The sequence below is a fragment of the Buteo buteo genome, chromosome 21 (assembly GCF_964188355.1).
Source record: "Buteo buteo chromosome 21, bButBut1.hap1.1, whole genome shotgun sequence".
Lineage (NCBI taxonomy): Eukaryota > Metazoa > Chordata > Aves > Accipitriformes > Accipitridae > Buteo > Buteo buteo.
This window is the reverse complement of record NC_134191.1, coordinates 15,632,489-15,646,194: the sequence shown is the minus strand read 5'-3', so window position 1 is coordinate 15,646,194 and position 13,706 is coordinate 15,632,489. Positions and strand designations below refer to the sequence as shown.

Below are 13,706 nucleotides of genomic sequence, written 5' to 3'. Positions count from 1 at the left end.
GGATGCTTTATGGTTGTAAAGGAGTAAGAATCACTTTACTAACCCTGACGTATTGTCACTAGAAAGTTTGCTAATTCACACGCAGAAGCAGTCAGCTGAGGTAAGCTGTTGCCATTGGGGTTTTTTGCTTGTTTGTAAGATAATAGTCCAGAACCTCTGAAGCGTATTTAGTTTCCAAACACAACCAACTTAGTTTTGCCAATCTGTTATATCAAGACAAGAGAGACAGCTACCATTAAAAGGAAACGGCTCTCCTTCTGCTTCTCTAGAGTAACTATTGATCACCTGTGGATAAACATTCTTGTTTAAGATACCTCCAACCAACTCTAAATATCAAACACAGATTGCAATTTGACTTCTTTCACTTTCTTGCTTATGACAAGAAAGCAACAGGCCAAAAAAAAAGTATTGAAATTATACAGCCTACAACTGATGTATTTATTTTTGGTTTGCATTTGGGGGGAGAAGAGGGAAGAATTCTGCGTGCATAAGCTTTGAAAGAGATTGTCTCAACTTAGATCAGGGAGGAGCCCGGTCAAAAAAAAGCTCCTTTCTGTGCCCAAGATGGAATTTCGTAGTCATGACAAGTTGTCATATCCAAACCACCTATCAGGCCTATAAGGTTAAAGACTAAGTAGTACACGATCATTAACGGCCTGCCCTGCAAACTTTCCTGAGACAGAGTCCATATGGAACAGCAACTATTGCCTTATAACCTACTTTTGGGAAGAGTAATAGCTAGGCAATAATTATGATGAGGAACTCTCAAATCTCTCCTTACTGTGTTTCAGGTTCAGCAAACCTCAACACCCTAGCTACATTAAGAATCACCCCCAAAGGAGGAAGAAGATGGAAGGCAGTATGCAAGCTGTTACGGTATATAACTTATCACTTATTCCATGCAACAACTTCACAGATCACTAAAAAAACCCCACCGCCATAAGCAGGGTGAGAGCCAGAATAGAGTATCTTTTTTTCTACAAGAGATAGAAGACAACTGCAAGGCTTTGGTCTCAGCAAACATGAAGAAACACCATCATATACAGCACTTGGCAACAGAATGACAAAGTGTTGCTGCCTATTGCTGGCGCAGCTGTGTATGACATGAGGAAGAATGACCATGGTTGCTTTCCATCTTTCAGGTATTCTTAATTATAATTTTATTACAGAAACAGTAGACATAAAGAAACAGGAACATATATCTTAGAGTTAAGAAAATTGCCATATACACTCCTACCAAACAGAAAAGCTTCTTCACAGACAAGTTAGTGCTTATCTATGTTTACCTATGTAAAAAAATAGAATGTTTTTTTCATTCAGTCTCATAATATTTATGAAAATACTATACTCATTATCAGCATCTATGTACATGGCAGTTTCACTTACTTTTATACGTAGCGTGTGTTCAAGGCCTACTTCATTGGCTGAAAGCCGTAGATCAACATCAACAGGATATGGTAAGCATGCTGCATCAGTTTCCAGTATCCCTGGGCTCTGTGGGTCCTTAAAGTTAACATGTTCAGCCTGAGCAGTATTAGGAAGCTCATGATCATCTTTGTCCTGTGCTGGAATGGATTCATATTCATATTTTTGTCTCATATCCTCTTCAATTTCATCAGTGCTTAATCCTAAAGCTTGATATACAGACCGTGCCAACGATGAATCCAAGTGTCCTGCACTAGCTAGTGATTCTAAAAGCAGTTTAATGAGGCCAGGTGTGTCAGTAACAGCAGGGTCGGATATGTCTTGCTGCCTCAAGTCAGTATCATGTCCACCAAGACCAGTATTAATTGAGAAAACAGAGTGTGGCGAATCCGAGGTTCTGCCCCCTTAGAGTAGGGGGAGGAGGGGAAAAGTAATCCATTACTAAATTTTAAAATAAAAGCAAAACCAGACACCCCCCCCATACCCACAGTCTCACTCTTTAGCATCAATTCATAAAATACACATACATTTACTTAATAAAAATTTTTAAACAGGTAGATGTTGATAAAAGGGCAGTTTCTAAAGCTAAGAGTCTTCCCCAGATAATTACATTTTTTTACCACACCATTTTATGTTTTAATAGAAGTCACATACTATAATCTATGTATTTTATGGAAACCTTATAAAATTCTCCATTACTTGTTGAGAGAAAAAGATAATTTGAGCAAAATATTTACTTCTCTCCATCCTATCACTGTTGCTCCAGAAGCTGACGAGTATCTTAATGCTTAACCTTGTAAGTTATCTTAGACTAAGTGCAAATCTAAAACTTTACCATGCCTATTTATACTAAATGTAACTTTAGAACAGGGTTATTATTCTTCTACTAGTTCTGTTGAATGAGTAAATACCATAGGTATTTATTCATCTTGGGAAGAGAGAGGCCAAGGAACTACTTTAAGTATCTGATGAACCCCTAACTCATTTATCATATATGGAAATATGGAATTGTTTAAGTGCTGTTTGACTAATAAAAATCTAATCATATTTACTTAAGCTCACAATATTTTAGGTAAGATTTTTTGCAGGACAAACAAATTACTTTTAGGGTTATATAAAAACATGGAATTCAAACCATAGATAGACATTGCTGTTTTGGTACCCCTGAAAGAGTTAAGTCAAAATTTAGTTTTAAACAGATACCGTTCTGATTACAGCCAGGTAGAAATGCATTCACATATTTTACATTAACAATCAATGTAAAAAGACCCTGACGGTTCACAGACTTCCAAGCAGGAATCTCAAGATCTAGCATATAGCCTACACTGTCTCCTCCATCCGCACTTGCCAGTATCTTTTGTCCCTCTCAAAAGGGAAACTTACTCCTAAGATCAGCCACTTCATCTTCCAAAGTGATTCCTGTACACATGAGAATGACAGGTATTTGATGTGAATCCCCCTCTTCTTTGTGCCATCCTTCTCCCCCATTTTTCCCCCTTCTGAAGGAAGCCTGTATCATTGCCTTGAGAAAATGGTCCGGGAAACAGAAATCAAGGCGGAGGTTTTGGCAGATCTTAAGTATCTGACTTGGTTTGAATGGTAGATGATTTTATGTACAGGATAATTCTATTTCAATTAATACTATTAGGTTGTTTCCTTTGTCCCACTGCACACATTACTGGCTATTTCAAAACTTAACTGTGCTCACACTTAGAAGTTTAATTCTCCCCTTACAATCTAAATTTATTAGGTATTATATAGGGTATTGAAGCCATAAAGAATTACAGCATTGCCTAAGGTCAAATTCTGCAAAAGACATTACGATATCAAGTCTGCTTAGCCTCTGTATTAGAAAGTCCTTGGACAGTTCTACAGCTAAGCAAACTCTTTCAAAGTCTGCCTTCTTTCCAAAGAGGCTGAACAAAATCAGCTTCCCTGACACTAACTTGTCTCCCAGAAAGAGGTAACCTACATAAAAATGAACTTAACCTCTATTGATAGATCTCAGGGCAATGTTTAAATGAACCACCATGCATTAAAATATCCACAGTATGCAAAAAATATTCAATCTACAAAGATTAAATATTAAGTATGCTTTGAACTACAATTGTTTAAAGAGGAACTCTAAACAAAGACTTTCTTACCTTCATACTGACAACTATTCTCTGAAGAGTCATTCATTTTTAAGTATTTCCGCAAATTTTCAGACTGTTTTTCCAGCTTCCTCTTCAGACCACTTTTACTTCTAAGGTCTTCAGAATCAGAATCTCCACCTACATTTTTTTTCCTACACTGGATTAAGTTAATAAGTTCTTTGAGTCGATCGGGATCATAATCTCCAGAGTGAGGCAGTTTTCGCTTGGCAGCAGTGGCTTCATATTTTGCACGGATTCTTTTCCCGCTTTTTGCATTGGCAAAATTGGAGTCTTCTTCTGTGGCTTCATAATCTGAGATGGGACTGAACTGTTGAAATTTCCGATTTCCCGCCATCAGTTCCTTAGCTCTAGAAACAGGTAGTTGATATCCCTCACAACCAAAAATATAGTTTTGCAAGAAGCCATCAATATGAGATTTATTTTTTGGAGCAGAATAAAGAAATTTCTTGTCATCCAGCCGTGATTCATACCGATATAATATAAATTCTCTATACTTTCCAGGGCCATATTTTCCAGGGACAATACAGCCTCTTTTCAAATACTCATTTATATACTTTTCCACCACAGCAATGAAATCTGCAGTTGTGTCTTTACGAGACTGGATTAAAGCATAATGTAGAGACTGAATAAACTTTGTGAACTCTGGAATGATTTCCTGATTTTCGTGCAAAACCATGGTAGTTGAATTTTTCTGTGTTCCAGATTGAACACTTTTTTGTGCTGCCATAGGAGAAAAAGAAATTCAGAATTAAAATCAAATCATAAACCTATAAATAAATGATGACTAGTTAGCAATATTCTGTGTTATACATACTTAGTGAAACACAGTTAGGAATTACCGTGGAGAAATAACCCAAAAGCCAGGAAAGTAATTTTTTTGCGAGGTAACAAGCTTTAAAGCCTACTTAAAAGTCAATCTACGCACAGTCATGATGAACTGCTCGTTTTCGTAATTTTGTGGTAACCTGTATCCTATATACACGTATCATTTCCAATTCAAACCACTTTACTCAGCCTTGTAAAAGAAAGCCACTTCAAAGGCTTACCAAGATTTACTAAGCAGCAGCCTAACGGCTCCCTGCAAGAAACTGGGGAAGCATTACTCCTTCCTATGCAGTCCCAAAGCATTCATTGTGCTGCTTCTAAGCTCACTGAACCCTTATAAAATGATTCAGCTTAGTAATCCAGCAGAAGCCTATACAGTTTTTTCCATTCCTTTGCAAAACAATGTAACTCACTAAATCGAAGAGATGCAATAGGACCATGTGCCAAGAGCAGGATTTCCCTGTCCTGGGAAGCTAGTAGATCCTTTTACCACATCCTTGAAACAGCAGCTCAAGGAAGCCCTAAGTTATATCCTTTTTTTATTTATTCACAATTTCCCCCCCCCCCCTTCCAATCACAGACTGAAACTTTTCTCCATTCAACCATTTAGGCATCCTGAAGACTCAAACCAGTGATTAACCTTGTGTTTGACAGAAACTGGAGCTTACAAGTCTTTGAAATGTCACAGCAGCAAGAACTGGAGTATTTTTAAGAAACTGACATGCGCACACTTAAAATGTCATCTTGTATCTCCTCTCACCCAATCTATAACTGATTGAATTTTCACAATTGTTACTTAAATAAGAAGAGTGTAAGGGGTTTACTAAAATAAGAAATATAAAGACAAGAATCTAGGAAGCTACCAAGACTTTGGACAAGAACTTCTTTGTAAAAGTGAAATGCCTGGAAAGAGCTATGTTTTGACAGTATCACTTTGAACTCACAGCAGGCCAAAAAGGACTGCATTCTGCTGCTAGCACTACTTATTGCAAATTTAAACTGTAAAAGATTAACTTTAAAGTCTCATCCCAAAGTATTAAATTTCTACTAAAGCCAAGTCGTTTTCCGACATCTTTTGTTACTTGGTTGTATCAATATGTTCTTTGCTGGTTTACTCAGGTTTTGGTGTACATCCCAAAGCAAAAAAAAAAAAAAAAAAAAATTACAGGTACATTGAAGACTTTCAGGTGTTTTGTCCTTAATGTTTTGACAGTTAAAGAAAGCCCTCAAACCTCTGAAGTGCAATGTTATTACTAATGCATAGATCTCTTGGAATACTGATGCTCAGTTCTACTAGAATATACAAACAAGAAATCTGAACAAAGTTCTAGTTTCTCAAATATGAACAAACGAACCCAAAATATGTAGTGTGATAATTACTTCTGTGAAGAAATAAACACTTTTTGAACAGTATCACCATGACCATAACCAATGCAATCTGTTACTCCTAGTTTACACTGACAGGCTGTAACACTACAAAGTCTTCAATAGAATATAAACTGCATTTAAATAAGGATGTACACAACACTCTCAACAGCAAACAGACTTACTTGAGCTCATTACACCTCTAGGTTCTGGAAACAGAAACAGTGCATGTAGCATGCGGGGCCGTCCAGTTTGGTGGTCTAGAACACAAGAAAATAAAAACAGTTGAGAAGACCACCACTATGCTTCAAAAGACAATCTAGTACTCAAAAACCCATGCCCCAATAAACAAACAAAAAAAACCACGAAACCCAACTCAAAACCAAAAACCCCATAGTATGCATACCATAAGGGGACATCATTTGCCAAGGAGAAAGAAGAAAAAGAAATCCTCTGTCCAGAAGTGGTTTCACAAGGACCTGTTTTCAAGAAAAAAGGTATACTGTTTCAAACAATCAGACATTTGCTCACTATGAATACTCTTACTGTGCATAAGCTAAATTCCATCATGGGTAGAAAAGTGCCCTGATAAAATACTTAAGAACATGCCAGCTAAGGAATTCTAGTGAGATCATGGATCTTGTAGTACGCTTCAATTACTACTTAGTAAAATTATCTTTAAAAACAGAAATAGTCAAATCCGTTGCACTCACAAGTTTCTCTTTCTCTAGTTTTTGAAGTAAACCCTCCAAGTGGCTACCAGAACGGGACTTCTCCACAACTTCATAAAGGCTACAGTACATGCCGTTCTTCAACACTGACATGATACAAGGACAGAAAGAGAAGGTAAGGAAAAAAAAAGGAGAAACAAAATTGTAATTCAGAAAAGTTTTCAAAATTCTGAATTTAAAAAAATTAAACTAGAACTATTTACCTTCTTTTGCTCCTGCGTAAGTTTCTTTATAGAATAATGCTGGTGAAATTTTTTTCTTCAACTGATCAATGCTCACAACTTTTTCAACCTCAAGCTTCTCAGGACTGGAGATGAAGGGTGGGGTTAAGAAGAAAAACAATTAAAGACCTTCCCCCCCCCTCCCCCCAGTCCTACCCTCATTGACCAAATAAGAACTATTAAATACACACTCTTAAAAATCAGTTCCCCAGACTATCTTGTGAGCCAGTAGTGTTTATTCTTGCAAAGGAGTATGTGTCACTTCAATGGAGAAAAAAACCAAAACAAAACCAAACTCACAACATAGCATCAAACAAAAAAGATATGCTGACAGAGTTGTGTGCATGAACTAAAAGAAGGTCTGCCTGGACACACATGACTCAAGACTCTAGTTTGACAGATTTAAAAGGATCTAGTCAATGTGTATTTTAGATTTTCATCTGAATATATCCAAAATTCACCATTCTCTTCTAGAAAGAGTTTCAACACAGCAATATTTTAAACTTATTCTTTAAATGGTTATACTCACAGCTTGCATGGAAGGAAAGGACATGCTGCTGATTTCAAGGAAACGTGGCACAAAAGTTTGCCTTTATTCCAAAGCTGTCCCCTCCATAATGTATAGTTAGATTTATCTAAATTAAGAGGGAGAAAGAGGAAGTGAAGCCACTTGCTAGGTGGGACTGAAATAAAATGGCAGTAAAGATGCTGCTGAATCTCCAAAAGCAGTTTTGGGAAAGTTTCATACTCATACCAGAGCTGACAATAGTATGTTAAATAAATTAAAAGGTAACAGAAAGGGTATTTACAATCCTATCTTGTTTTGACCTGCTCTGAGCAAAGTAAAGGAGGCTGGTATGTTACCTGTACCTGTCTATATAAGCATGGCCTTGATGCCAACATCTGTGAAATTATATCCTCTTTCCTTACCTTTACTGTCAACCACTTTCATATGTATTAATATTGTGCTTGAACAAGATTCAAAAGAAAGGCAGGACAGAGGATCATATTATTTGAAGTGCCACTGAACAGGAGATAAGTTCTTCCTATGTTACAAGTAGAGAAGGAGTGGAAAAAAGACTTTTGATTTTGTTGAGTTCTGGTTTGTTCTGGTAAAAGATGACACTTGTTAAGGTGTCTGTTTGATCGTTCAGTATCAGGAAGAGATGCCTGCAATCAGTATGGTACAGGATAAAACTCAGATATACAGTCAGCTTAACTAAGCTGGTTAAAACCAAATAAAACTACATGGGGAAAGAAGTCCAAAACCTTTCATGTCTATATCATAAAAGCAATGAATTTCAGTTCATTCTTACCTGTACTTCTATCGGTGCTGAAGCTGTTTGATCTAAAAGAAAAAAGACAGACTGACTAGGTTGAGACAGAAGCTTCTGGCTACTAAATTTTACATTAAGGAAACTTTATCAGTCTAACAAAATAGCAACACTGACAATTCGCTCTCTAATCTCAAGCTATCACTGCTGCAGCATCTTGTGCTATTTTAGATACTTTGATAACTATTTTTAGCACTACATAGTACAGTCCCCACATCTGGATGCCTCCCTATCAGCATAGGTATCGTATCGTATGTGTAATCAACTGCCCATTTAAATATTCTCTCCACAAGGAATAAGACGACACCAGTGAACAGTTCAGTGACAAAGTATAAAGAGTATTTTTCTAGAATACCAAGAAAGATAATGCTGTGTGAACATTTTGATGTCTATGAATTTCCTCAGTTAAGAAAAACAGAACAAAACAAAAAACACTATACATGGATTTCACTTGGGTAGAAGGCAAGTAGGTGAAAAAGAGCAGCAGAACTGCTTCCTACAGGGGCCAGCCTTCTGCAAAAAAACGATTTTGTCACCCTCTTGCTTTGCATTAGAAGTATTAACTATGCTAAGTCCCTGTGACATGTCCATTCATTTCAGCACTGTTCATCTAAATCAATTCTAAGCTACTGCCAAGAGCTATGAATTCTTCATGCTGCATGCAGTCTTTCCAAAACTCATCTCCTAGCTTACCTTGATTGGGGCAAGAATTTTGGTACTTGCACCATTTCATCTTTGTAAGTAAATGAAACGACAGCATAAGGACAAACATGTCTTGGTCTTCGCCTTATCTCATCAAAGCCATATTCATAAAAATAGTACTAGAAAAAGAAGTGAACACAATGTTAAATTAGAAGTCTGGTAAACTGTATTTTGCAAATACACAAACAATCCAAGACCTTTCTTCACTGAAAAGTGTACTCTGTTTACAGATATAACTTACAAAATATACCTCATGATTAATTATTTAAATAAACAAAGGGAGTTTGTTTGAAACCCATTATGCCAAATATTAACTGGTATATAAAACAAGTTGCAAGTTACTATAATAAACCACATTTATGTTCCTTTTACCAACAGCCTATTTCTTCAAAAGCTGATATCTAAAATAAGAAAGCCTTTAAATGCCGTTCTCATATGTACTTTATAACATAATCAATTAAGGTAATTTTTTCAACTTGTCCTCCCTCCTTTATAAAACACTGACAGGATGGACACTACTTCAGGAGCTAGCCAAGAATGAAAAAATAATATTGCAACATTTATTTGAAAGTATATTCTTGATGAGGTAAAGGACAATTAACAAAACAAAAAAAAATTTTCACTGAGGAAAGTAAGTATTGCTATGAGTTTTGGAGTCTATCCTTAGTTAAGTCATAAAATTCTAATGTTAAAGAAAAATGTTAATTAAGGCAAGTTTGCAAGGAGAAATGAAAACATACATTCATTTTCTAGCCATTTGATTCAGTGCCCAGCTCTGATTTACAGACATCAAAAGAAGTTGTAATACTGAAGAGAATGCTTTCAAGTAAATATCCTGAAATCTATGGACTTGATGGAATAATCTGACTGCAACAGACTACTGCAGTAACAGAGATGGAACAACGGGAGGAACAGAGATGCTTAGAACTGATTCCATTCTCTCTTCCCTCGCCATCTCCAAACCTGAGAATTTGGTAAGGGAAGCAAAAAAAGAAAGAAAGAAACAAACAAAAAAACCCCAACCCCCCCAAAAAAGAAAAATGCTGCTCTTTCCTATCCAATATTTTCCCTTTTAGGAGTCTCACTTAATGCCCACTAGCCAGTTCTACCTTTACACTTCAAACTTCACTATTACCTCCCCTCCTCCCTGGCCTACATTCCAGTCCCCATGCACATTCCCCAGCTATTTCTTACTCCACCTACATCCTAATCTGAAGAAGATACTCTCCATCAGGTCCAGGTATATATATATATAAGGGCAACAGGAGAGGCTGACATGTTCTGTTATTTCTAATACAGGCATTTGTGGGCTACTGCTAAACATACACCAGACTGCAGCTTTACAGGACATGCTCAGTATTTGTTGTATCTTCAGTGATTTTTATCTCCATCATTTCAAAAATTCTGTTTATAAAGTTCTTATACAAGAAGTAGTTAACACATGCTCAACTTTCCTTTACCTGAGTAAGTTCATAGGCTCGATAGGCCAACAAGGAGGTTACTTTATTTGCATTCTTTGAAACATGACACTCATGCTTTGGTGTTGGATCTAACGCACTCTTTACTGTTGATTCCATTGCTTTCATACCGATGTGGTCATATATGCTTTTCATTCTTCCCTGTAATAAAGCAGAAGAATTTTAAGTCTAAGCTTTTTCCTGAAAATCGGCAAATTGCTTCAAGCACCAGAGGAAGTAAGAGCAGGGAAATTAAAAGAGGCCATTAAAAAAGCCATTTACAGAAGTACATTATTTTCATACTTTCAAAGAAAACAAGACATTTTCACCTATTATAAAAATTTATTATGCTTTATTTAAGCTCAATATCAACATCAGATTTTAAACCTAGTAGAGTTCTAGTTTCCCTATAAGCAGATAACTGTAAATTAAGCTGAATAAGTTAGGTTGAAATCACCTTTATTTTATCAGTAAGCGATATAATCCTTGAGAAAAAAGCAAGATAATTTTACCTTTATTATTTTAAAAACAATGACATCTCCAGTTGCTCCAGCTTCTAGAGGATTAGGCTGCAATAAATCAGCATACCTGGAGATATATACACCTGAGAGAAGTATTAAAAAAAAAAAAAAAAACAACATTATGCTGAATGTTAAAACTTTATTAGAAGTTCAAGAAGCATTACATGGGATTAAAGCTCAATGTATACCAAACAATAAAGATACAACAGTCTTTTTGGAATATGATCAGAGAAAGGTGCAAGGGCATGTTCTTAACTTGCAACTTCAAGACAGAAGAATAAATGTTTACTTGCACCAACTGTAGTATAAAACACCACAGCAGAATATGGAGACTAGCTCAGTTTGAAAGGAGCACACCCACATTACTGAAAGTGGTGTGACCAAAAGGACAAGCCCTGCCCAAAGGCCATACAGATACTGCTTTCAGGTGTTTTGGTTTTTTTTGTAAACAGCTGAGGCCCTCCCGTACAATGCCCGATTGCACAATATGGACATAAGCAGTGAAGGTATGATTGAGAAATAAGGCATGAAAACACTGCAGCAATCTTTCATTCTACACTGTTGACAAAAATACACAGTTTTGGAATCATGAATTGACACTCAAATGGAAAGGTAAAATAAATTCTTGTTTTTCAACACTTCAGCCATAATTTCATAGATTTTAAAGTTTCACACACTGTTGTTTAGCCGACTACCTCAGATCAATTAACTGTAATTGAACTCAGATACTCAGAAGAGCATCCATTTTGTATAGGTTCTTCTCATTCCAAGTCTGTATTTAGCTGCTTTGATAAATTGTTCCAGAACCTTTACTGGCTAAAACAGTAAAAAATTATATACTTGTGTACCTTTGCTCTCCCCACCTTCATATCTGTCCTGCTTTCAACATTCATAGTATTACCTCTGTATCACGTTATTCTTAGAGGATGACAAAATTGCTTCTTAATTTTCTATTTGAAAAGCTTTGCGAAAGGAACTTTGCATCTTGCACTTTCAAATCTCTTTAACACCTTGTGACTCTTCTACCTACATCAATACTAAGCTGAGCTACTATTTCTATTAGGTATTTCTGAATGCATATACATATGTACAAACATGCAGAGGCACACAGCCATAGATTGTATTAGTCCTTTGGCCTCCCAATTTTACTGGGAAGACATGATATATTGGCTTGACTTAAGCCAAAATGAGAATTAGGTCTTCCCTTTGGGAAGGGAATTTCAATGAACTAGTCAAAACCAGTTATGAAAATGTTCTGATGTCAATCTACTTTGCTAAAAATACCTAGCTGTGATGTTCCTGCAATAAGTGATAGAAAAAGGACTGAAAGTTTACACAGCTGCATCACATTATCTGCCAACTCATACTGAGTAATACCAGCACATACAATCAAAAGATAGTTACCCATGGAAGGGCTGCCAAGAATTGTTATTTTGGAGTGGCCCACCTGCAGCCCCTTTTCACATATGCTTTGGATCTGAAGAGAACAGACATGTTTTTAAGCAAGTCTATCAGTAAAGCCAGAATATGAACAGAACAGTTAGAAATAACAATTACAGAACTTTGAGCTAACCCTGCCCCCTCCCCCCAAACCCTTACAAACAAAACCACCCAGAGGTAAGACTAGTCTGAATTGCTATATAAGCCGTTAAACTGTGCAAGTCAAACATTCAGTATAAAGCAGTTACACAGATTCACCCCATCTTAAAAAAAAAAACAGCCCCTTTATACCTTAAACATACTTTACGAACATTACTTGCTTTTAATACACAAAGAAGTAAACCTGCCAAATGATTGAATACTTAAGAAATCCTGGCTCTATAAGAGCAGAAAAAGCACAGAAATTCCCTTTCCATCACTTCCATTAAAAACATATGATCAAAGAAGAGAGACAGAAGACAAGGCCCATTTTCTAGTATTACAGGTTACCTTCTCCTAAAGGTAACCCCGTCTTGATGCAAAAAAAAGAAAAAAAAACACTAACCACCACCAAAACCCAACTGCAATGAAAACACACAACATTCCTTTTTGAATAAAAAAAACAAACCCAAACACAAAACCAATAAAAAGCCACATGCCTTGCAGAAAATCTATCTTTTTATTTATAAAGCAGAGCCTAAACCAGAGAAGGTACTTTACAGAGACATGTAAATGGAGCACCTTAAATAACAGAGAATAAAGGATTTAAATGGTGACATAGTATCATATCTCCTTCCCATCCTTCTACACATTCCAGTGCTGAATTTTGCAAACATAAAGACTACCACGTGTGTCAATAAAAACACAAGTGTGTTAAAAAAAAAAAAAAAAACACCAAACAACTCTTAATTGAAAAAGAAGAGAAAACATTTCATATGCAGTTTTGTTTTCTTACCTGAGGTCGATCAACCATCAGAAATGCATAGGTTTCAGAAAGCTCTTTTTCTAGGCGACCATCAAATTTCAGCTCTCTGCGTTTTTCTGTGAACTGTTATTACAGAAAGTTACACGTAAAGTTACATGTTATTACACATGTAGAGAGATTACTGCTGTTACATTCAAGTGTCAATGTTTTAAGGCCCCATCTATGTCAGCAGATCCAAGCGTACAAAAATAATGAAAAGATAATCTGAATGAGACTATAGTTGCTAAAATTAAATTTCAAAAACATTATACCTGTGGGAAATATCATTGACTTAATCTGCCCAAAGATTTCTTTGTTTGATTGGTTTTTTAGACACTCTTCAAACAAGCCTATGTAGTAATGTTTTAGTGTTATCTTTGTAGCATAACTATCTACAAGCATCCAGCTCAGTGCCTTCCATACCATATTTGAAATTCCAGAAATAAGCCTTTTTCTCTTTTTAGGAGATAGACCCATTATCTCTTATGTTGTACATGTACTTTTGCAGTTGCACCTCACTGCTACTGAGGTGGTTTTCATCAGTTGCAATACTCCTTAGCTATAACCATGAATCATAAATGTTACA

General features: G+C 36.2%; 1 protein-coding gene across 5 annotated transcripts in view; it reads right to left on the bottom strand.

Moving 5' to 3' along the window:
• TASOR (transcription activation suppressor) overlaps nt 1-13,706 on the bottom strand; it is a 33,765-nt gene that overhangs the window by 11,859 nt on the left and 8,200 nt on the right. For 4 of the 5 annotated variants that reach the window (XM_075052573.1, XM_075052574.1, XM_075052572.1 and 1 more), the window contains exons 3-15: nt 13,112-13,204; nt 12,142-12,214; nt 10,729-10,820; nt 10,220-10,378; nt 8,751-8,878; nt 8,040-8,071; nt 7,253-7,358; nt 6,706-6,809; nt 6,485-6,588; nt 6,178-6,250; nt 5,957-6,031; nt 3,570-4,301; nt 1,387-1,829 (exon numbers count right to left, since the gene is read on the bottom strand). In XM_075052573.1, coding sequence (XP_074908674.1) covers nt 1,387-1,829; nt 3,570-4,301; nt 5,957-6,031; nt 6,178-6,250; nt 6,485-6,588; nt 6,706-6,809; nt 7,253-7,358; nt 8,040-8,071; nt 8,751-8,878; nt 10,220-10,378; nt 10,729-10,820; nt 12,142-12,214; nt 13,112-13,204 — 2,214 coding nt within the window. The remainder of the gene's footprint in view (nt 1-1,386; nt 1,830-3,569; nt 4,302-5,956; nt 6,032-6,177; nt 6,251-6,484; nt 6,589-6,705; nt 6,810-7,252; nt 7,359-8,039; nt 8,072-8,750; nt 8,879-10,219; nt 10,379-10,728; nt 10,821-12,141; nt 12,215-13,111; nt 13,205-13,706) is intronic. The other variant, XM_075052576.1, reaches the window with a different exon arrangement.